The sequence below is a fragment of the Thyridium curvatum genome (assembly GCF_004353045.1).
Source record: "Thyridium curvatum strain D216 chromosome Unknown NODE_90_length_160628_cov_78.948000, whole genome shotgun sequence".
Classification (NCBI taxonomy): domain Eukaryota; kingdom Fungi; phylum Ascomycota; class Sordariomycetes; order Thyridiales; family Thyridiaceae; genus Thyridium; species Thyridium curvatum.
The window spans coordinates 44,130-67,219 of NW_022156845.1; the positions used below are offsets into that span (position 1 = coordinate 44,130).

Below are 23,090 nucleotides of genomic sequence, written 5' to 3' on the forward strand. Positions count from 1 at the left end.
GTAGTGGACAACCGTCTGCCTTTCAATTTCTCCCAAGGATCCGGGCCGGTTTCAGTCACCCAGTTATGAGATGATAGAGGCTCGTTTGGGTTAGCCTTTCTGGCTGACAACAGCTAGGCTTTACTTGTAGAGGTCTTTCGTCTGTGCGCAACCGTGGGTCTTCTGGAAGGCGGCAGCCGGCAAAGCTGGACATAACGTAGCACAGGGCATCGCAATCGAAGATCAGTGATGGTGCCCAGGTGCCGTGCCGTGCCGTTCCGGACTGGATGACGGGGATTTGCAGCATCAAGTCAGTCACTCATCAATCTCTACTTGTACCAGACAGACACAGTGGTGTGGGGGTTTCTGGTCCAAGCAGTAAGGGAGCGACTTGGACAGCGGACACCTCAGCAGGAGAGAGGGTCAGAAACAGAGATCTGTCTCGAATTGGGCGGCATGCAGTGCAGGACGTTGATAGATCACCTTGCCGAAAGTGGCATCTATCCTAACGAGGTAGCATTTTCGGGCAATATAGCCTGCCTGAACTCCCTGCTTGGAGCACGGTAGCTGCCCGAAATAGCTTCCCGCTGAAGACCTGGATACTATCCGCAGCAGCTACTCAGCTACAGCTCGAGGCCCTTCGCCGTTAAGGTAGGTAGTCGTAGGATCTCGCTTCTGCAGCCCGCGAGTCAACCAGCAGACCCGCGTGCTACGTGCTCATATCGAACCGTCAAGACCAGAGAGCTGGACGTCAGCTGCCATGGCTCCCGTGGGGTCTCACTGTCCATTCGCGGCGGCATGGATGCTGTTTTCGTCGCAAGCCCCGCGTATTCTGACCTTATTGTCGGATACTAATCCAAGGTGCTCTTGGTCATAACGTTGGAGATCAATGCAGTCGTATCCCGAGCCATAACAGGCATTCTATCAACGTGTTAATGTGCTTGATGTGCGAGTTCCCCGTGTGGCCGTGTGGGGTAGACCCGGACATGTCAAGACACTGTTGCGTGGCCCCGCAGGCACGAGGCGCAAATCTCTTATGCATTCTTTTCGTCTCATCTTTTTGCTGTGTGGTTGTGATGTGCAAGGGAGAAGGCGGAGGCGTCCCCACCCCTTGCGAGGCACAGAGTGCTTTCCGGAGATCACGCAGGCTACGTGCTGTCACTGGAGCAAGATTATGCTAAATGGACTCGCGACAAGACTCGGCCACTGCCTCGGGGACTCGGCGGAGCTTGTCGCTGGTCTGAGGGAGATCGTGGAGCAGGTCAAGGTGGATGCAGGAGCTATGATTGGCTTTGGAGCCGCACAACATGGCCAAGATAGGTAGCCTTTTACCCTTACCTTGTGAGGATAACACTTGCTCCCGCTGCCAGCCTAGAGCATGTGGTCGTGCTGCTGCATCCTCCCTTCTGGCCCCCAGCCCAGGGCTGGATGTACTCCGTAGGCTCGGCAGGCATGTTGGTTCCTCAGTCCAGGCAGCCGGGATGACAAAATACATGCTTCCCAAGTGGTATGGAGTGTCTCGAGCAGGCGAGATGACAAGAGATGATCCTATGATAACAGAGTAAGACTGACACGGAATGAAGCGAGGTTGGCCAGCGCTGGTCACAAGCAGGCTTCAGTGGCCCTTCGAGCATGGCAGACACGGTACAAATCTGGCGCCTTAACATCTCATTGGCCCTGCAGGGTGTGAGCGAGGCCCTCTGGTGCAAGGTCCAGATGGGAAAAGGCTGGGTCTGTAGTCACCACCTACCAAAGAGCGCAAGTCAAGCGAACGACAAGATAGGGTTTGCTCTCCACTCCCCTCCCCGGTGTCCACGGGGGCCAGAAACCGTGCCCACCGTGCTGTGATGTGCGGCATCGCGGGTGGAGGACCCTTGATCTCCTGCGTCCTAGCTCATTGCCCGTGCTGGCAGGGACAACTCTGCGGTGGCTATTTGCTGTTGATGAATGAAAGGCAAAGTTGGAGACAGTTTTCGCTGTATAGCATCCTGCAGCAGTCTGTTTCGGACCTCGTCGCCGGTTCTCATCCGTCCAAATCTCCACCCACTTGGGCAACAAGCGCCGGACTGATGGCTGGTGGCAGACATACAAGTAGATATGAGGGAGGGATTTGATGCTGGCAACGCCGCCCCGGGTACATTTTGGCGATATGGGGCGAGTGTGACAGTCCATACCGTTCACGGCTACGCTGGTCTGACTGGTCTCGCCTTAGCACGCCCATCCACCGGTGCCCCATAGTCGATGCGGCAGGTCGGCCGGCCGGTTGAGGAGAAGGCGTTGGGTGAGAGCCAAAAGATGTCAAGTGTCAAATGTCAAGGGCCAGGATGGGATGGGATGGGATGGGATGGGATGGCACGTCTTGGGTCCCGGCGTCCACACTCCCCGCTCGACTGTCAAAGTCCCAAATGCAGGAGGAGATCTGCTCCAGCGCGTGCGTGCTCCTCCAACGACTCCACGTCCTGCAGTAGCCAAGCAGCAATCCAATCTCGCAGGCTTGTCGAAGAAGGGTCACCACTTTGACACCACCACCCTCACCCCAGCACGTCTCGAAAAGGCTTTCCTTTCCACTTTCTCCCACCCCCCTTCCATGTCGCTTCCCCCCCGGCCACCCACCATCCCGGGACCCCTGTCCCCCGCCGTGATCCTGGGCGGACATCCTTGGCCGCCGTTCTTGTATTGTAGTTGCATCAAGGCCTGTGAAGTACCTCTCGTACCTAACTTGTACCCCAGACTATGGGCCATGTGGGTTCCACCTCGTTGCTCCGCTATGCCCATACTTCTTTTGCAACTGACTGACTGACCTCTGCCTCCGGGATTCCTTTCTGTAAGTAGAAAAGAGAACGGCCTCTTTTAAAACAGAATAGGGACCCCACCGTGCCTTGCAGAGCACGACCCTTTTTCTCTCTGCTCATGACCACCGTCCAGCAGTCGCCAGTCTTCGTCCTGACACGTCCGGATCTTCGACACACAGCGTCACTGTGACACGACGACGAACGGCTCAACGCTGACACTAACCTACGCCTAGTCAGCAGCTGGAACCGCTCAGCTGCAGCGAACCACCCAACGTACATTGCCCTAGGCAGTCTCTCGTTCGACACTGCGGCCACGGCGAGCTCTTCGGACCTCCCGCTGTTCGCGGAACAGCCGCACTCTGTGCCACCGCAGCCTCCGCAATCGCCTGCCACCTCCGCGCTTTTGCTCCGCGTGCAGGCTTGCTACATGGCGCCGTCCTCGACGGGCGATTCCCCTCGCTCGGCGTCGGGGACTGGCACGGCGACCGTCGCTCGAGGCTTCCCTCTGCCCTCCCGCGACTTCTCGATAGAGGTCCCCCCTCCAATGGCGGCTTCCTCCACGAATGGAACCGGCACAATCAAATCACCAAATTCGGTCAAATCCCAGCGCGCCCCGAGCTTTAGTAGAGAGGGCATCCTCGGCGCTGCGCAGAAAGCGCGCAACTTGTCGCAGTCTTCAGACAACCGGCCGGAGCCGGCTCCGAACGGGATGCAGAAGCTGGAAGCCCCTACGAGCGACGAGGGCTCGAACCCTCTGAAGCGGCGAAACACGGATGCGGGCGTCGACTATCCGCGGAGGCGAGCGACGATAGCTGTATGTACCTGGTCGATTTCTTTTCCTATCTTCATTTGACCGCCCCTCATTCCATATCACTTGACGACGACCAATTGCTGACACGAAACTGCAGTGTGAGGTATGCCGGTCCCGCAAGTCTCGGTGTGATGGCACCAAGCCAAAATGCAAGCTCTGCACGGAACTCGGCGCCGAATGCATCTACCGGGAACCCGGCATCAAGCTTGATGCTGGAGACAAGCTCATCCTGGAACGTCTGAACCGCATTGAGAGTCTGCTGCAGATGAACATGGCAGCCACCCACCCCCATGGTTTGGCAGTTCCTCATGATTCCCCCAACATGAGTAATGGGACGGCGCTGAGCGGAGGAGACAACATCCTGCCCGGGCCATCTGCCAATTTTGTCTCGATCATTCCAGCAGGCGGGATCGGCACATGGACGAGCGGCAACAATACGAACATCTCAACGATGCCCAAGATACATACTAACGCAGCCCTGCATCTGCTCCAATGGCCGCTCATCAGGGATCTCGTCTCTCGGCCTTATGATCCACAGATCCTCCTTCAGATGGAGATGGCGAGGGAACCTCTCCATTCGCTCACCAAGACGCCTTGTGTCGACCTTTCCAACACCACCGCCTTCATCGAGGCGTATTTCGAACGCGTCAATATCTGGTATGCCTGCATCAACCCCTACACGTGGAGAAGCCATTACCGCATTGCCTTATCAAACGGCTTCCGCGAGGGTCCCGAGAGCTGTATCGTTCTCCTGGTTCTTTCTCTCGGCCAGGCTAGCCTCAGAGGCAGTATATCTAGGATTGTGCCCCAGGAGGATCCCCCGGGTCTACAGTACTTCACTGCGGCGTGGTCCTTACTTCCCGGGATGATGACCTCCAACAGCGTCCTAGCTGCGCAATGCCACCTTCTAGCAGCTGCATACCTCTTCTACCTGGTGCGTCCGCTCGAGGCATGGAACCTGATCTGTTCTACCAGCACGAAGCTACAGCTTCTGCTCATGACGCCCAACCGCGTGCCTCAAGACCAACGGGAGCTTACCGAGCGCATCTACTGGAACGCCTTGCTGTTTGAGAGTGATCTGCTGGCCGAGCTTGACCTGCCACACTCTGGCGTGGTGCAGTTCGAAGAGAATGTCGGCCTCCCGGGAGGATTTGAAGGAGACGAGCAAGAGGCAGTTGGCCGAGACGACCTTTGGTATTTCCTGGCGGAAATTGCCTTGAGAAGGTTGCTGAACAGGGTGAGCCAGCTGATATACTCCAAGGATTCCATGGCGTCGACAACCAGCCTCGAGCCCGTCGTGGCCGAGCTGGACTTTCAGCTCACACAGTGGTACGAGAGTCTGCCCATGCCGCTACAGTTCCCCTTCACACGCACACCCTTGCCAGACCCCGTTCAGACGGTCTTGCGGCTACGGTTCTTTGCGTGCAGGACAATTATCTACCGGCCTTACATTCTGGCAGTGCTGGACAACGAACAAGCAGTGTTGGACCCCTCGGTGCGGGACAGCTGCCACAAGTGCCTCGAAGCCTCAATCCGGCAATTAGAGCACATTGCCGCCCAGTAAGTAATCGATTCACAATCCCGTTTCATGCAGCCCCTCATTGGTCGGCGTGCCACGCCGCCTTGTCTCAATACCTTTCGGTCTTGATTATCCCGTCAATCTAACAATTCGCCGTAGTCACGCCGGACATATGCCCTACCTTTGGCAAGGCGCGCTCTCCATCGTGTCGCAGACGCTGCTCGTCATGGGCGCGACCATGTCGCCGTCCCTGTCCAGCATTCTTCTGACCCTGGTGCCTCACCGGGAAGCGATCGACCAGATCATCAACGACGTCGTGCTGGAAATCGAGCGGTACGCGGTGCTAGCGCCCAGCCTTAGCCTGGCCGCAGAGATTATCAAGGAGGCCGAGGTGAGGAGGCGGACCTTTCTCAGTGGCTGAAAAGGCCATGTCCGGCCTTACGGATCCGAGCCTGCAGCATCCGTTCGGCAAAATTGACCGCAGGTTCAACCACCAGGAACGACATCAGCCATCTGCAGCACCGCGATCGCCGACCATGGGTGCCATGCAGCTTCGCCAGTCCGTCGCATGGCTCTCTGCAGCTGTTGGACGACTGTGACTACTGTCTGACAGCTCGCTAGAATCTGCAAATTCACGTGTGGAGATTTCCCAGCTATCATCATGCGCTTGGTCATGGGTCGCAACATTGACCATCGCAAACCCTTGTAGCAGCATTTGCCATCGAGGGCTTGCTGTTGCACCCCAGATGATCACCTTCCGGATTTCTTCCCATGTTCGTGGCCTGCTTGACGATCCAATTGATTCAACCGTGGCCACATCGCCTATGAGATGGAGGGGCGGCGACTTCCATTGGCCGATGGGAGGGATTGGCGCATGGCCTGGCAAGAGTTCCGGGGTTGTCTAGATCGCCATGCTGGAAGATACTACGAGTGTACGGACACTTTCCGGACGAACGTTCGACTTGTCGACATCTACCAAGCCTGCAGATTCCCGCATTGCTGCAACCTACTGGGGGGTACATTGTGCAGGGGGAAGACAGCTATCGCGACGCCATGAGACATCTGGGGTACAGCGGAGCAGATTTGCTGGGGTGGGCAGCGCTCTCTGGAAGGGGATGACCATCCTTTACCATCCAGTCACCTGCGTGGGGCCCCTCATTGGGCGCACCCAAGCTCTCTCGAGGACTCCATCCCAGGCTCGTCGGTCCGCCCAGCCGAAGGTCGCCTCCACTCCCATTTTAGAGGGACCCCACCAAATTATCCTTGCCTCAGTCTCCGAGCCATCGCGTGTCGCTGCACCGCACCGTCGTCGTTTGAACCTGGTCCGAGGGATCCATTCAGCACGTTTTGTTTGATGAAGTGGCCAGCCGGCCGAGCCTAGTCTTTGGATGGATACAAGGGTAACTACAGCTAGTACTTGTACAAGTACTGCCTATTGAGTGGCGTTCTTTGTCGATTTCATCTCTAAACTTGGACGATCCAAGCAGGCCTTGTTTCTGGATGCTGGTTTTGTTTTGGAGTGTACGTCTTTCCTCTTTGGGCCTTATTGCATGCATGTCTTTTAACGGGGAAGATACCAGACTTTTGCTCTTACGAGAGTCTTTGTCATGTTGATTTTCGTTCCTGGGACTCGGGGGCAAAGCATCGCAGTCTGTTTTTCTTGCGGATACCTGCAACCGGGGGGACATCTGGCGCAGCTACTGGGGAGACTTTACGACGTCCTTTTTTTTTTTTTTTTCCATCCCTTTTCCTGATCCCGTCTTCCATCATCAGCCTACACGGAAAATTGCTATCGTCACGAAACGGACTTAAACCAGGTCGCATTTGGTGGAGAGGACTTGGAAGAGACATGCACGGCAAAGTATGCATGAAGGTATTGGTGGGATTTCTGAATGGATCAAAGCTGGCATTTCAACTTCCCCTTACTATCTATATATATACACATTCGTATATATAACTTTTACATGTACAAACGCTATATTCAAAACCACACATTTCCGGGACATGGGTGTTAATTCGTAGCATTTTTTCGCTTTTGCACTACGTGACTTTCAGGCTGTGAACACATGATCAAGGTGGGTTGGGTTACTGTCAAGCAACACGACCCATGGGCGTGTGATCTTGATGCCTTCCAGCCATACCCGGGCCCTGATCGACCTATTGAACAGAACTGGGGGGCTTTTCAATGGACAAATGAGGTAGGTATCATGTTAACTCGCTGCGGATGCTGCCAGGAAAGCATCTCAGCTTGACAGTTTGTTGCTCCACTCCGGTTGGAAGCTTCGAAAGACGACTTAATAGCAGTTTCCCGGTCTATAACGCCATTTCTAAGAGGAGATTCGAGCCGGATGGTTGACTGATTCTTGGGTACAAGTAGAAGAAGTGTTCGCACAGACGTTTTGTGGCGCGTGAAGACCACCATCAAGGCAATCGACGCGTGATGTACGTCGTATGTTTTGACTCCCAACCTTCTTTGGTCCATTTGCAAGGAGGGGAGCACAAAAGCGACCAAGCGGTGCCTGCTCCATGTCTTACAAAGACCTTATTAGACCTGCGCTATGGCGTAGTTGATGGGTACCAGGGCTGGCAGTCTGGTGCAGTGACTGGGCTGCCATGCGTGGGACAGGGTGTCGGTGTGAGGGCGGTTGACCAGGCTTTGGAGGTACAAGGGGACGGACGTACGCGAAATGCGATTCATGTCACGATGGGCCCGGGGGGGGGGGGGCCTTCCAGAAGGGCGGCAGAAGGCTGAGTTGAGCCGGATCTTGTGCGGCTCTCTTAGCTGTCCTGCGATGGGCCTCTAGTCTGTCTTCATTGGCTCTATTCGTGAGAAGACCTGACGAGGTGAGTGCCTGATGTGTGCAGGATCTTGTATTGGACTCTGTACTCTCCAAACGTGTCGGTGAGACGCTCGCCTGATGCTTGTGACCAAACGGGGACGTCTGTACGACATTTGGGCATGCAAGCTTCCACTTGGAAGGGCGCTGTCACCGCGTGTCATGGGTCTCATTCCAAATCTGCTGAGCGATGTTTGACACCGGCAATTTTGGGGTGACCTTATGCAGGGGAGCATGTTGGATGACATCTGAGGCTGCGGACGGGATTTGACCCGTTCGGTGCTGTTGGTGCAGGGTGGTCCAAGACGATGGTTGGAGGTTGGAGGGTTGGAGGGTTGGAATCGAATGGAGCAGGAGTTTTCCTGCTCAGCAGCCTGGTCTGCTGCGTATTTAGTTATTCTTCACCCTTGACAAACAGTCATCGACATCGAGCTTGGAATATGCCAGTGGCCATCCACACCGGGCTCCCGTCCGATCTTGGTCTTGTCGCAGCTTGAGCCAGGTGGAAGATTACGGAACGGACGGAGAATTCGGTGCCCTGGTGCCTTTGCCGGGATGCGGGGCAGAGTGGAGAGCTGCGGGCACTAAAAGGGGCGTCCCGAAGCCGCTGTGACATTCGCACCAGGCACTGCCCCGCGGCCTGAAACAGAGCTAACGAGCTCTGAAGATTCAGGGCGCTGTTTAGGGCGGTGGGAGCCTGGACTTAGTGCTCAAATTGGGCAACATCTGACGACTGCCAATCCTCCAGGTCCGAGCCAGTGACAAATGCAAACCCAAGAGTACAGAGTCACCAATGTGCCATCCTCTGTGCGGAACCGGCTTTCATTCAACAAGGAGGCAGCCCGATCTACCTAGGTATCGAATGGGCCTTTGTGCCAGTCACGTGGAGTGAGAAGTTGAGGTCTGCTGCCCGCCTCAGGCACCCGTGGACCTTTTCACTGATGCCGGATTTCGCTCAGCTGGTGACGCAAACACCGACTATTGATTGGCCCAGCCACCGAGCAAGTAAATGCAACCACCGTACCAGACCACAACGGCATCAGCTGGACTGTCGACAGGTGCGGCCCATGTGCTCTTCCGCGGGGTATATGCTGTGAATCAAACCATCAGGCTGTCCGGGAAGAGCATGATCAGAGCTGTCGTGCGTCGTGCGTCGCCGTCGTGAGACACACAGAGACACACAGAGACAGTGCGACAAGGAGAATCCTGTTGTGAGACGCCCGTCAATACCTGTCTTGGAGGGCTCTGGTCATATCTATTGGCTCCCCGCCGGCGGATCCTTCCAAGTCGTGCCCAGTCGCCAACTTGTGTTCCCAATCGGTGAAAACCACCAAGATCTCAGCAATTGACACATTCCTGACGTCTTTGGAGCCACTCTTCTGCTTGCAAGTGGCCTGTCAAGCCTGTCAAGCCTGTCTGGCGGCTTGCCCTTGGTTTTTGGGAGAGCCTCGGTCTTTCCCTTCTCTCCGCTGGCTCTCCGTGGCCCTCGCTGATGCCCAACGATTATCGCGGGTAAGGATCAAAAGCAACCCCCCAGTTCTTTGGGCTCCGGGGCCCGCTTCAAAGACCTCCAGTCAAACAGCTTTGCAGGGCGAGCCGGTGCGGCTTGTCCCTCTGGAGGCCTGCAGGGCCGTCATGCACAAGTACACTTTGAGGCCCAATCAGCGCTGACAGTCTCGTGCAGCGACGCTCCGGTCCGGCCACTTAGGCATTACCACGCTGCCACAAAGGCATGCCATTCCTGCAGAGGAGCCCTGACGAGCTTCTAATGATCGATTGCCTTTGCCGTACGCCAGTTGCCCGGGGCTGACTGTGCCGGCACGAATGGAGGGGTACGACGCATTCGAGGGCGACCGAAGCTCGAGACCAAGGAGGCACAAGCGCCATTCTTCCCCTGCTTACGAGGATGATTGGACCAGAACCTACTACCAGCCGGTCCATTCGCCGCCTCGTCGCAGAGCCCAAGAAGAGATACATAGACCCGATCACCATCGTGGGCAGTCATCCCACTACGGGCGACCCTTTACGACTCGGGCACCATTGTCGTCCTCGTTCTCCAGCCTGCGTCCACCTAGAACTGCCATGCCGCTGTTGACGAGATCGTCGACGGCGCCGAACAGGAGGAGCACTTATGAGGCTTGGAACTCCAATTCCTACGATGATGACCTCTCCCACTCCGACAGCCGGAGAAGCAGCTCTCGCAGAGACATGAGCCCGCCATCGCACCTGTACCGCTCCACGCCAGACTCGAGACGCTCCTCGCCGCGCACCTCGGTCTGTGAGTCAGAAGGAGAGACTGAGCTGACCGCATCCACCCAAGACAACAGAGGCCGCGGGAAAGGGCCCGACATCATTCCAGACAAGTCGGTTCTTGCCGACCGCCTCCGGCCCAGGAGCAAACGCCGCCGCCGCCGCACGAGGCCGGAAGACGTGATATTCGAGGAGGAGCTTGACCATCGCGACCCCGACCCAAGGCCCCCACCGTCGCTTGACCGCCATAGATCGCCGTCCCGGCACTCGTCGGATCGCCATCATCACCGCCACCACAGCTCTCACCGACATCACCGAGCTCCTGTCGAGGAGAGGGATCCTCACCTCCGCTCATCGTCTAGAAGGTAGATCTCGAACCCGGCGCTTGGTCTGGCGCAATTGCCGCATGTCCCACTAATGACACCCCGTAGGTCGTCCTCACGTTACTATGAAGCCGAAGTTCGATACCCAGAGAAGCCCGCGCTTCTTAGGCGGTCAAACACCACGGGTGGTCCCCATGATACGCAAAGTGTAAGCTCATCAAGACGTTCCTCAAGATTGTTGAAGGGCTTCTTCGGTTTATCACATCAGCACACCCGCCCCTCGTCTCGCAAGCCTGTCAAACAGTAAGTGACCCAGACCCCTTGCAGCCTACTTGCTGGAGCAGAACTCCTGGCTAACATGTTGTCCAGCGTCGAGTGCGTTGTTTGTATGGATGGCCTACCCCGGCAGAAGGTGGCCAAGCTTCGGTGCGGCCACTCAATGTGTCACTCATGCCTCAAGCGGAGCTTCAAACTCTCCATCACAGACCCCCAGCACATGCCGCCCCGATGTTGCACCAAAGATCACATCCCCCTGAAACATGTTGATCGCTTGTTTAACGCGCAATTCAAAAAGACATGGAACGAGAAATATCGCGAGTACTCCACCCGCAACCGTGTCTACTGCCCGTCGCGAAAGTGCGGCGAATGGATCCCACCCGAAGACATCCATCGCGACGAAGGCAAAAAATGTGCCCGGTGCCACCACTGCAAGACCAAGATCTGCTGCCAGTGCCATGGAAAATGGCACAGCTCTGGAGACTGCCCGAGAGACGAAGACACCAACGAGGTGCTGCGACAAGCGAAGAAGGAGGGCTGGAAGAGATGCTACAAGTGCAAGAGCCTGGTTGAACGCAACGAGGGATGCAACCATATGATGTGGTAAGCCGCCTCGTGCACAGCCCAAAGCAATCTCATCTTATCCTGACTAACACTTCCTATCCAAAGCCGATGCGGAGCAGAGTTCTGTATGGTATGTGGTAACAAGTGGAGGACCTGTGACTGTCAGTGGCTCAACTACGACGACGTTGAAAATGACCGCCTTGCACACATGCAAATCCCCATGGACATCCGGGCGAACCCTATGGGCCCGATGCCGCTGCAACCTCGAGACCACATGCCGGCCATGCAGCCGCCTCCGTTTGCCCCGATGCCGATGGTGGTAAACCACATGTCCCCCCACACTCCACCTCATACTCCTCATGCACCTCCTCATGTAAATGCCCATGTATACGACGATGACAGGAGGCGTCGGATGCCACAGGAGCAGGATGACGACGCACTAGCTCGGAGGCTGCAAGCTGTGCCACTTGATGATGACTTTCGGGGTGGTATGGGCGACCCGATGGGCATGGGGCATCAGGCAGGCCCTTTTGCGAGCGAAGATTACAGACGGGGTCCTATGAACCCATTGGCGCCAGCGGCACCGACGCCGCCTCCGGCCGCAGCTCCTCCTGTGCAACACGCTGCCACGCTCGAGAGGTCAAACTCTGCGACGGATTACATATCCGGCGTGAACAAGGCGCGAGGCGTGTTCGCGCCGGGCATGGAAAGACGACTCGCAGATCGGTTCAGCACGGAGCCCAGGACGAGCCCGACGCACCGCCATGCTCCGACTGGGTTTGGCCCGCCTCCACCTCCGCCAGGTGCAATGATTCACACGCAGCCCTCCATGTCTGCCTTGCCCATGCAGTCCATGCAGCCCATGCAGCCCATGCAGCCCATGCCGTCTATGCCATCCATGCCATCAATGCAATCCATGTCTATGCCGCCCATGTCCATGCCCACGGCTCCAGTCCCGCCACCGGCGGTACCGGGCTACCCCTCGTCACCGAGGAGGCACAGCGTGGCAGATCCGGAATACTACGACAGCCCGCGACGGCACAGGCAGAGATCGTCGGAACGGCCCAGTGCCAACTACAGCCGGCGGCGGGAGATCTACGAAGAGGATGCGGAGGACGCGGAGGAGGAGCGGCCGCGGACGTCGAGCCGCAGCCGCAGACGACATCACCACCACCGGCAGCACCAGCGCGAGGAACCCGAGATCAAGAGCTCGATGCTCGCGGGGCTCACTGGACCCGGAGCCGGGATGAACAGGGTCTTTGAGTGGAGAAACCACGTCGAGCCCGGCCCGCCGGAGGAAGGCCAGCAGCTGCCCCCGGCGTCGACGCGGTCCTGATGTTGTTTTATTGATGCATTTATCGCACATGTTGTTCTTTTTTTTTTTTTTTCTCTCTCCAAATTTTCTCTCTTTTGATCACAGAAACAGAATTCATCGATGCCACACGACAGATCTCACGACACGAAATGGCCATGACAGCACGAAATCTTGATGACAATCTTTTTGTATTATTCTTTGGGCGTTCTTGGGAGTTGGATGCTTGGCTCTTTGTTCTAGTGAGGATTTGGCGGGTTGTAGGTAGACTTGATTTGATGAAAGATACTGACTGGGGTAATGTATCAATTGCTGCAAGAGGAGGATCGGGCTGGATTGGGCAGGACACTATGGGGTGTACACACTCGAAACTCCTCAGGAATTCCCTCTTTGTGCTGGATGTTGTATTTTGTCTTTCTGGATGTATCTTGATCTTGTTCAGAGAGGAGGAGATAGCAATTCCACGTGGGGTTTTCTGAATATCTGTGCTGAACTAACTAACCGGTGCTTGGTGCTTGGTGCTTGGTGCGTGCTTATACTACCTAGTACAGGGCAATGCGTATCTTTTGGACAGATGCGGTAATGTGATGCGTGAGCACACGAATTAAAAGTACAGTTAAGGTCTTGTGACATCAACACTGGTGTCATTTCGATCTCAACACTCTACTCGGTAGGATGGATCCTCAACCTACCCACCATCCAGGGCCAAGAAAAGGTAATCCTTTTGGCAAATAAACAATCCTTACTGTCCCCGTTCTAACATGACGGCTAAGGTATGTAGGTACTTGTATAAGTGTCTGCAGACCTCCAGTTATTTCTCTGGGTGAGCACTCAATCCATCCAAAGCCAGCAGTCCCAAGCTGCCAATTTAGCGTCTTGGAGGCCTGCCAAGGGGTTCCTTGCATGCGACCTCGGGACCCTTCAGTTGCTTATTAGTAGCTGAAAACGTCATCGGGCGGGCCACCAGTGCTTTATTAGCTTTAGGTTGTAGCGCCCAAACCCACCCGTGATCATACAAGTACCCATGGACTGGACCTTTCTGACCGCCCTGCATCCCATCTCTTTGTCTGACCGACCTCGACATAAAGACTGGAATCTCACTGTGCCTCCTTGTGCTTATGCTCTCCCTCCCTCTCTCGCACAACAGCCGTGAATACAGAGCTCGGATCTTGTACAACCAAGTGCTTCTTGGGTCTCGGCAATTATTCTCATCCTGCCAAGACTAAGGACTTAGACTAAGCTTCCGCTCCATCCCTCCCGCCTACATACCTAGTACTTCCTCCTTACCTCTTGCGAAAATGGTCTCTACACCAACATTCCGACACGTCCGGTCCTGATAAGAAACCCGCCGCCGACGCTGCCGCCGCTCGCACCCATATGAGCGTGCGAGCCTCGCAGCTTTTTGCCTTGCCCCGACCAGATCGAAGCAGCCTCCCCTGAACACAAACTATCATCCTGCCGGCATCATCCAACTAGCCTCTGTCCGTGAGGCAGACCGGCGCTCGACAAGATGCTTCTCCTACACCAGATCGGCAGCGTCAAGGTAGGCGAGGTGGTCCGCTACACCGTCACCTACACCCCCTCACACGACCGCATCCTGCCCTCCCCGGAGGTCTTGCACCTGCGCATCCGCAACACCTCGGCCATCGCCCTGCGCGCCGCCTTTGTCCACGGGCCCTACACCCTCTCCGTCGCCGCCTACCCCTCCCACTTCGACCCCAACCGGAAATTCCCCGACCCGCGGCGCTACGGCGTCCCCGAGTTCGAGCCCATGCTCAAGGCCGGCGGCGTCTGGAGCTGCCGGCTCGTCGTCCCCGAGGACGTCCGCCAGACCGCCGGCGAGGGCACGCGCCACGGCTACTTTGGCGGCGGCCCGGACAAGGAGGGCCAGTCGGTCTCGTGGGTCGTCGAGGTCGCGAGCCAGGTCATATTCTCGGCCTCGGCCGCCGTCAACTACGAGGTCATGGTCGCCCGCGACGAGAAGTCGCTCAGCATCGGCGCCTCCTCGACCGGCATCCCCGTCGTCGGCGGGCAGGCCCAGGTGCCCCAGCCGGGCAAGGTCAGCGACTACCAGAAGGGCCGCGACGGGCACCACCCGGAGCAGCCCAGGGGCGTCTTCTCCCGCGCGGTGCGGCTCAAGGTCGAGGACACGGCGGCGCTGTGGAACAAGCCCGAGCTCCCTGGCTGGCAGGTCGGCCCCAGGGCCAAGGGTAGAGGTGCCGCAGCAGGTGCCAATGTCACAGTCGTGCCGGATGCGCCGCCGAGGAGATCATCAGGAGAGCGCGATGCCAGATCCGGCTCGGCCCCTGAAAAGCTGCGCGAGGTCCACCTCGTGCTTTTGACCCATGGGATTCACAGTAACCTTGGCGCCGACATGCTCTTCCTGAAGGAGAGCATCGACGCGGGAGTGAGGCAAGCACGGATAGACCGGAAGGCGAGGAGAGAAAAGGAAAGGGCTGAGGCCGAGGCTGCGCAGAAGAACGCAGACCTGGGTGGCGAGAAAGAGCAAGCTACCAGCGCTGAGAGTGCCGAGCCGCAGACCCGCCCTGACATGGAGGATGACGACGATGAGGAGGTAATCGTGCGTGGCTTTTCGGGCAACGCTACCCGGACAGAGAAAGGTATCAAGTATCTGGGGAAGCGGATGGCTCGCTATGTTCTCTCGATGACGTACCCGGACCAGCCTTTTCTGCCTGCGGTCAAGGCAGCCTCAGAGTCCGTCTCCAACGTCTTCCATCCGGGGAATGCGTCCTCATCAAAGCACGGGACCGAGGGAAAACCGTCCCACAAACACAGCACGATTCACAAGGCGCCCATCGAAGTCGAGAGGCGGGCGTACAAGATCACCAAGATCAGTTTCATTGCCCACTCTCTAGGCGGGTTGGTCCAGACCTACGCAGTCGCGTATATACAAAAGCACTCGCCACAATTCTTCGATCTGATCAAGCCGATCAACTTCATTGCGCTAGCATCTCCATTTCTTGGACTCAACCACGAGAACCCGCTATATGTCAAGTTTGCCCTTGACTTCGGCTTTGTAGGTCGGACTGGCCAGGACTTGGGGCTGACGTGGAGGGCGCCAACAATTGCCAGGAGCGGTTGGGGCGCTATCGTCAACCTGGGCGAGAATGCACACAAAAGGGTGCTCGGCGAGGCCCAGCCGGAGTCTAAGCCGCTCCTGCGCATCCTTCCCACGGGGCCTGCGCACACCGCGCTCAAGAAGTTCAGGAACCGAACGGTCTACTCGAATGTTGTGAACGACGGAATCGTTCCCCTCCGGACGAGCTGCCTGTTGTTCCTGGACTGGCAGGGTCTGGAGCGGGTGGAAAAGGCGAGACGCGAGACTGGCTTGGTCGAGGCCGTCGTCGGCTTCGGCTGGGCAGAGTTGACGGGCGCGAACGTGAGCTCGCCCAGAACAGCGCCGTACCAACCCTCAGACCAGCAGACCGGAGAACCGAGCCAAGAGGAGATTGATTCAGTATCAACAAGCCCTACAAGTCCAACTGCGCATGGGCACAACGACCACGAGGTTCCACAGCCATCGGCAAACACGGTCCTGGAGGACGACAGGCAAAGCCTGAGATCGGTCACAAACCCGTACCCGGAGCGGATCCAGGGCAGCGGTCCTGACGCACAGGGCTACTCAACAGCCTCGACCAACACCCCAAACCCTCTGAGTGGTATCTTCAATTTCTTCAAGAGCCATGAGCCGCCCAAGCCGACACCGCCACCCAGCGAGAAGCAGAATAGGATATACAAAAGGAGCCAGACTCTGAAAGTGATGGCTGGTGACGACTCGACAGACAACAACTCTGCCTCGTCCTCCAGATCACGCGTGACGACTGGTCACGAGCTCGGCGACGACCCTGAGGGCGTGTCAGCACCTCCAAGGACTACTTTCTTCGAGTCGACTGCCGATCTGCTGAATCCCCGACTGCCCTCCGTTGAGTACCTCATCGACCCATCCAAGAGACCACGGACCATCTTCCACGATCGGGTGTACCATCCTTCCGACATCCCACCACCGCCCCTCAAGAAGCGTCCCACAGGGGCCCTCTCTCTTCGGCGTAAATCGTTCCAACGCACCTCGTCCTCGAACTCTGTGCCCCAAGCTGGCGAGAGTCAAGGCTCCACGCTCACCCACCAGAACAGCGCCAAGAGCGGCAGCTCGTCCCCGTACCCCCCTTCTCCCACCATGCCGCGCGAGGACTCGATGGCCTCGCAGCACGACTACGACGACGCGGCCAACACCAACCCGGACCGGGACCCCGGCGAGGTCGTCGACAGCTCGCAGATGCGCGTCGAGGAGAAGATCGCGCGGGCCTACCACCGCGGCCTGTCGTGGCGCAAGGTCCTCGTTAAGCTCGAGCCCGACGCGCACAACAACCTCATCGTGCGCCGCATGTTTGCCAACGCCTTCGGCTGGCCCGTCGTCAAGCACCTCGTCGACGCGCACTTTAGCGACTCGGCGGCGGCGCGCATGCGCGACGAGGACGAGAGCGGCCGCGACATGGCGTTCCCGATGGGCGAGGCGCCCGACCGGCACGGCGCCGAGACGGAGGCGCAGACGGAAGGGCTGCGGAGCGGGGGGCACGAGGGCCCGGAGAGGTCGCCCGGCGGGAGCAGTGGCCGCAGCCACGAGGCTGACGGTGGTGGTGGTGGTGGTGGCGGTGCGAAGGAAGCAGACGTGGGAAAGAACAAGCGTGTCGCGGCCACCAATGCCGTCGGCGGCGATGCGCATCGCGAGCTGGAGCGGTCCGTGAGCGAGGCTCGCGAGGCGACCGACACGGTGCCGGAGCTGCCGCGCACACCGCTGCGCGAGGAGAGCGGCCGGCCCCTATCGCGCCCGGGCTCGGACAGGCTCGACAGCGTGAGCTGGAGCGACCGGGACTGGCTCGACACGGAGGACGAGAGCGAGGCCGAGGCGCACGATCTCGCGTACGGCGGTGGGCCGTCCCCGCGGCGCAAGAGCGAGGACGGTGACGACATGAACAAGTCGCGGCCGGGCGGTGGCAAAGGGGGGGCAGGGCTGAGCGTCGCGACGGGGTCGCTGGAGGTCGGGGAGGACAGCAACGCCAAGAGGAGCTCGAGCCCGCTCGCGGGCGCGTGGAACTGGACGCAGGAGAAGATCATTGGGAAGGGGGCCGGCGCCTCGTCCAACCGGTCTCGGAGCCCGAGGGAGCCCCCTCCTGCTGCTGCCGGGTAGGGCTGAAACAAGAGCAAAGGGCTTGTCTGTCATGTCGTAGAGTCAGAATAGAGAGAGAGAGGGAAGCTGCGAGGCATTTTGTACATATTACGCTTTTGTCGTATCCTAGGCGCATCAACCTCCCACACCACATTTGTTATGAAATAGAAGCGAGTGTCTTTGATGATCTTGATTTTGTCTCAACCCTAAGAATCTGATGGGCGGTATATTTCGACTTGTGACTTGTACTCTGAAGTCTGGTAGAAGTATGGGATGGCTCGATGGCATTTATTCCATGACTTTGTTATCCAGCCTTCCGCAAAGTTAGACTTGCCACTTGAGGTCTACATAGCCCAATATCCCAACAACACGAACAAAGAACCAAATAAAAAGATAAATGCATCTTCCAAGTGACGAGAGCTCCTCGATAAAAAAAGGGAAGAATGTCGAAGTAAAAGAACAAAAAAAACCAAACAACAAAAATGCAGCCCGACAGTACGTAGGTCAGTGTACATAACTACATGGAAGCCTGAGGAAACTGCAAAAAGTGAAGGTTGGAGAAATTGGGAATCGAACCCAACACCTTTCCCATGCTAAGGGAATGTCATACCACTAGACCATATCCCCTTCTCGATGTCTGATACATCCCGTAATTTCGGTTTGTGAAGAAAAGTAAAATGAGTTTTTGGTGTGTGGGCGGAAAGGAGAAAAAAATGCCGCGGTCTGGTTCTTAGCGTAGGGCATGAATGAGCCGGGGCCAAGGAACATCGGTGAGTGGCCAGACACCCAGTTCCAGCATCGGGATGGAGATTCCGGTGGCCAGTCGGCTCGGCTCTCGTCTCCAATCACGTATTAGGCAGAGAATGGGAACAAACAAAGGGACAAGTCCGAACAAATGTGTGTAGTATAATTATAGAGAGTATATTTCCTGCATGTCTCGAAAGAATGCCCTTAAACGATGAACCACTCTCTCTAGTCCTTCTAGGATGAAATGCAACCCGCTGTGCCATAGATATCCGAAACAAGTCTACATGGATACGTGTTCAAAGAGCATAGGGTATCATCATTTGCCCCGTGTCGGGCAAAAGGGTGGATGGATAGTGTTACAGCAACATAGAACGCTCCAAGCAAGGCAAATAAAAAGAAAAGAAAACACAAAGCAGTAGAAGACAGGCAAAAGAGCAGACGCTATACGAGCCACTCGCGCCGTCGAGTGCATTGGAAAAGGGGGGGGGGAAGAGCATTTCAGGGTATCACGTTTTCAAGCAACAACAAAGGCAACTCACTCACTCTCCCATCTCGACATTCTCCATCCACGTCCGCACAGCCCGCCTCAGGGAGCCCTCCTTCTCCTGCACCTTCTTGTGCTCGTCTCCCTCCCGGCCTTCCCTCTCCCGCTTCTCGATGACCTCTCTGACGATCTCCTCGAGGGCCGAGAGCACCACCGTCTTGCACTCCGCCCTCGGCACCTCGTGCGGTGCCGACGTCACGCCGAGATACCGGGGCAGCCCTTGCGGCTCGTCGGATCCCGTAGAGGTGCTGTTGCTACGGTCGCGTCGGATGCTAGCCGACCGGGACGAGCAGGTGGAGCTGACCTTGCTCGCGTCGCTGCTATGGGCAATGACCTTCTCGACAGCCTCGATCAAGACGTCATCCAGGCAGGCCACCGGCTCTTCAATGAATTCCTCCTCGAGCTGCATGTCCGGGGGCGAGAAGAGCGGCGTCGGCTGGAGCGAGCCGTAGCGCGTAAGTGAGCCTGCCAGCGACGGCGTCCTCCTGTCGTTGGGGATGACGGGTCTGATGAGGCGCCGGTAGCGGATGCGCGTAATGGTAAAGTTGGTAGTGTCAGCGACAATGACATTGGATACTTCCACCCATCGCTCGTGCTGCGACTCGACCGACATGGAATACGACGACAGCGGCGGCGAGGGCTCCGCTCGGAGCGAGTCCCGGATGTGTTCAAAGAGATCTCCACTCGGCGGAGGAATTCCCTGCAACACAAAATCCGGATGGTAGTTCTGCAGCCATCCCGCCACGTTCAGCGGTACGTCGCCGTCGATGGCAACGCGGCAGGACTGCTCGAAAGCTTCGAGGCCGTTGCCGAGTCCGGGAGTCGACAAGTAACCACTGCTCGACGGGGAGCTCACCGCAGTCTCAAAAGACGTGATATACTCCGGGAACGGCACGTCGACATCAATGACGCCATCTTCGGCGTTGATGGATGTTTTGACGGGCGACTCGAACGCACCCGACGGGTCGGGGGTGCGCTGGAACTGCTCCAAGGCGCGGCTTTGCCGAGCGTCCGAGCTCTCATTTCCGAGCCCACTCGTTTGGACAAGATCTCTCGAGGTCCGGGGCGATGTATCGCGAGATTTGATCTTGTCAGCAGGATCAATGCTCTGGGCTTCCTTGACCATCTGTGTCAAAGACGCCCTCTTGCGATGAGACTTGGTAGGTGACGATGTCGTACTGTCACGACTGTCCAACGAGTCTCTCGTCTGGGCGGTTATGTCCGTTGACAAGCGTCGCCGCCCATTCCACAAGCCACTAATGACGCTTCCCCAGCGCGAGCTCTGCCTCGAGTCCGTGCTTCCCATGCTAGCATGGCCCACGCTGTCGCCCCTCCGCAATGTCCGTTTCAGGTCGTCAGCAGCAGCGCTGCTGGCACTCCCTGGTCGCATGTGCGATCCCGTAGTCTCGGCCCTCTGCAGCGTTGCGAAGTGAGGGATAGTGGGCTCTGGAGCAATCGTAGCAGCGGTCGCCGTACTGCTCTTCCTGCTGGCGTAGTCACCGCCCGTTATCGGAAGGTTCGTGGTCCGTATCGACGATGCATCGGATGCCCTTCGTTCATGGCCCCTCTCCATGGCAAGGTGCGCCAGGTGAACAGGAACACCTGAAGTACGAGGGTTGGGGCCCTGCATGCTGGCACTGCGCGAGTGAGAAGCCCGCCGCAGTCCGCTTCGACGGTTGATCTTGCGCCGCAATGACTCCTCCTTGAGGATCGGTACGACGAACGAGGGGGGCGACTGGGAGAACCCTGCACCCCACGAGGTCGAGGTACTGGGCCTGTGCATCCGCATGGTCGGAAGTTGCTGGTTGGCGGGGAGAAAGGCAGACAGAAGGAAAATGAGACGCCTTGCTGCCATCTTGTCCTGAGACACGATGATGGTTCGCGCAGGGAGTGATGTGTCTTCATCCCCTTTCGCCTTCTGCTGCTGCAAATGCCGCCGCCGATACCAGGCGGGACTGAGAGCCTGCAGCCAGTCGGTATGAGTGGCAAGGAACCCCGTCAGTAGGTTGTAGAAGAAAGGCGCTTGCTCCTTTTCCGCGGCCCATCTGGCGACCCATCTCGCTTCCTCTCTCCAGATGCTCCATCGGTTCTGGCCAGTGACGACTCGTGTTGCCCGCAGTCCATTGACAACGCGTGATCGCGCAACCTCCACCTCGGCCTTGATTTGTTCATTGTCTAAAAGACAGTTGGGGAAAAGGCTGATCAGCTTAGCGTTAGACTTCGGCGGCTTAGTCGACCCGCCATCTTCGCTGCGGCGACGACCGGAAAATGAGGGGGTGCGCGAGATATGTGACGAGATGGAAGCAGGGAACGGGTCTGGAGAGGCAATATCGGCATGCTTGAGCATGGAATACAGAATTGCCGCGACCGCTGACTGCATGTGCGTCAGGGTCCTCATGATGATGTCCCAATGCTGAGTGATAGCGTCGATACGGTCTTCGATATCGCTCGTGTACGAGGCGTCTAGGGAGTCCATCCCCACCATGGTCCATCCTGAGCGGCGGGCCGATCCAAACGATGACGGGAACGAGTCTTGCTCGGTATAGGAACCTTGACCGCGGAAGCTGGGCTTTGAAGGCGCGGCGGAGCTAGGTTGGGAATAGCCTTGAGGTAGGCTGATAACCAACGCGACAGCATACATGGGTGTGCGCTTCTGCTTTGGCTGCGGTTTCTTCTTCTTGCCCTTTGTATCCTCGCCATATTGCGGGAACGGATATCCCGAACTGTCGTCAGAGAAGCGGCTGTGTGGGGTGACCATGTCATCATCGTCGCTGGGCAGGCTGACAGGAAAGAGACGAGTGATCAAGACCTTCCTTCTGTCCCCAGCTCTTGAAGTAGCAGAGGGCGAGCCTGTGGCTGGATTTGGAGATACAGCCTCGGAAGAGAAGGACTGAGAAAGTTTGCTTGAACGCATGCTGGCCCGACCAAACGATCCACGGCCGTCGCCGGGGAGAGGGCTGGCAAAATCATTGCCCCTGTCGCTAGGTACCAGGTGCATTTTGGTCGAGGTTCCCTTGTACGCCAGCAGTTCGGAATTGCCGAATATACAGCTCGAGAACCCAGCCAGCTCCTCCGTGTACTCGCGATGAGCACGTTGCGATTCGGACTCGGCGCGAGGCTGCGCGCGGCTCTGGATCGAGGGGCGGCGATCGAAAACTCCATGCCTTTGCGGGCTGCCTGGCTGAATGATGACCGGTCTTGCAGAATGTCCCATGCTGGGTTTCCGGGGCGACGTCGGAAGCCTGCGAGACTCGGACAGGTTCACATGCGCCAAGCCGGTGGTGGAGGAGCGTTCAGTGGCAGGTGAGGTGGGAACAGGAGGCGGCGGCTGGCTGTCATATAAGACGGTCGCCGGCGTGGAGCTCAGGGCATCCTGCATAATAAGGACGCGCACATCGCGCGTGTCTAGTTCTATGTCGCCCTCATAGTCGAAAGCATCGGCGCTCGAGGCGGCCGGGTGAGTCGAGGGCGCAGACAGAGGAAAGACCTGGTCATTGCGGTGCTGGAAGAGGGCTTGTGCGTCCGGAAACAGGAGATTCCTGGTGTGAACATCCTCCTGGACAGATTCAAGGGATGAGATTGGCTTGGAAGGCCCTGCCGGCGTGACCGGTGTGGCGGCGACCGGAGCGGTCGAGGTCAGATTGAAGAGTTTCCCCAGCATCTCCGGCTACTGTGGGCGGAAAGAGGCACAGGAGAGTCCTGAACAATTGGGAAAGGCTCACTGCGCCCAGCCGGAGCTCAACATCCTTGATAGAGATGAGCGGAGACGCAAGTGCATGGCGGGGATAATTGGGCGAGGCTTCTGGCACGGGCTCGAGTCGACTGTCGAAGATTATTAGCTACGACGCTGGCGTTGCTGGTATGTCCTCGGTGCAGTGAATGCGATCCAAAGTTTGAGTGTCTGAAATTGAGTGAGCAGTGAGCAGTGAGCAGGTGAAAGCTCATAGAGGG

At 57.5% G+C, this 23,090-nt stretch overlaps 4 protein-coding genes across 4 annotated transcripts; 3 read left to right on the forward strand and 1 right to left on the reverse strand.

The window, feature by feature from the left end:
• Positions 1 to 1,153: 1,153 nt before the first annotated feature.
• On the forward strand, positions 1,154 to 5,522 carry E0L32_010744 (uncharacterized protein; the record flags this gene model as incomplete). The annotated part of the gene is made up of 7 exons (XM_031133396.1): positions 1,154 to 1,299; positions 1,563 to 1,710; positions 2,192 to 2,657; positions 2,710 to 2,721; positions 3,005 to 3,585; positions 3,680 to 5,142; positions 5,261 to 5,522. The coding sequence occupies 7 exons, from the start codon at positions 1,154 to 1,156 to the stop codon at positions 5,520 to 5,522; spliced, it is 3,078 nt and encodes a 1,025-aa protein (XP_030989033.1).
• A 4,498-nt stretch (positions 5,523 to 10,020) lies between these two features.
• E0L32_010745 (uncharacterized protein) lies at positions 10,021 to 12,687 on the forward strand (the record flags this gene model as incomplete). The annotated part of the gene is made up of 4 exons (XM_031133397.1): positions 10,021 to 10,553; positions 10,620 to 10,814; positions 10,881 to 11,390; positions 11,457 to 12,687. 4 exons carry the CDS (start codon positions 10,021 to 10,023, stop codon positions 12,685 to 12,687), a joined length of 2,469 nt encoding a protein of 822 aa, XP_030989034.1.
• A 1,486-nt stretch (positions 12,688 to 14,173) lies between these two features.
• Positions 14,174 to 17,869, forward strand: E0L32_010746 (uncharacterized protein; the record flags this gene model as incomplete). The annotated part of the gene is made up of 1 exon (XM_031133398.1): positions 14,174 to 17,869. The coding sequence occupies one exon, from the start codon at positions 14,174 to 14,176 to the stop codon at positions 17,867 to 17,869; it is 3,696 nt and encodes a 1,231-aa protein (XP_030989035.1).
• A 1,265-nt stretch (positions 17,870 to 19,134) lies between these two features.
• On the reverse strand, positions 19,135 to 22,800 carry E0L32_010747 (uncharacterized protein; the record flags this gene model as incomplete). The annotated part of the gene is made up of 1 exon (XM_031133399.1): positions 19,135 to 22,800. One exon carries the CDS (start codon positions 22,798 to 22,800, stop codon positions 19,135 to 19,137), a length of 3,666 nt encoding a protein of 1,221 aa, XP_030989036.1.
• Positions 22,801 to 23,090: the final 290 nt, after the last annotated feature.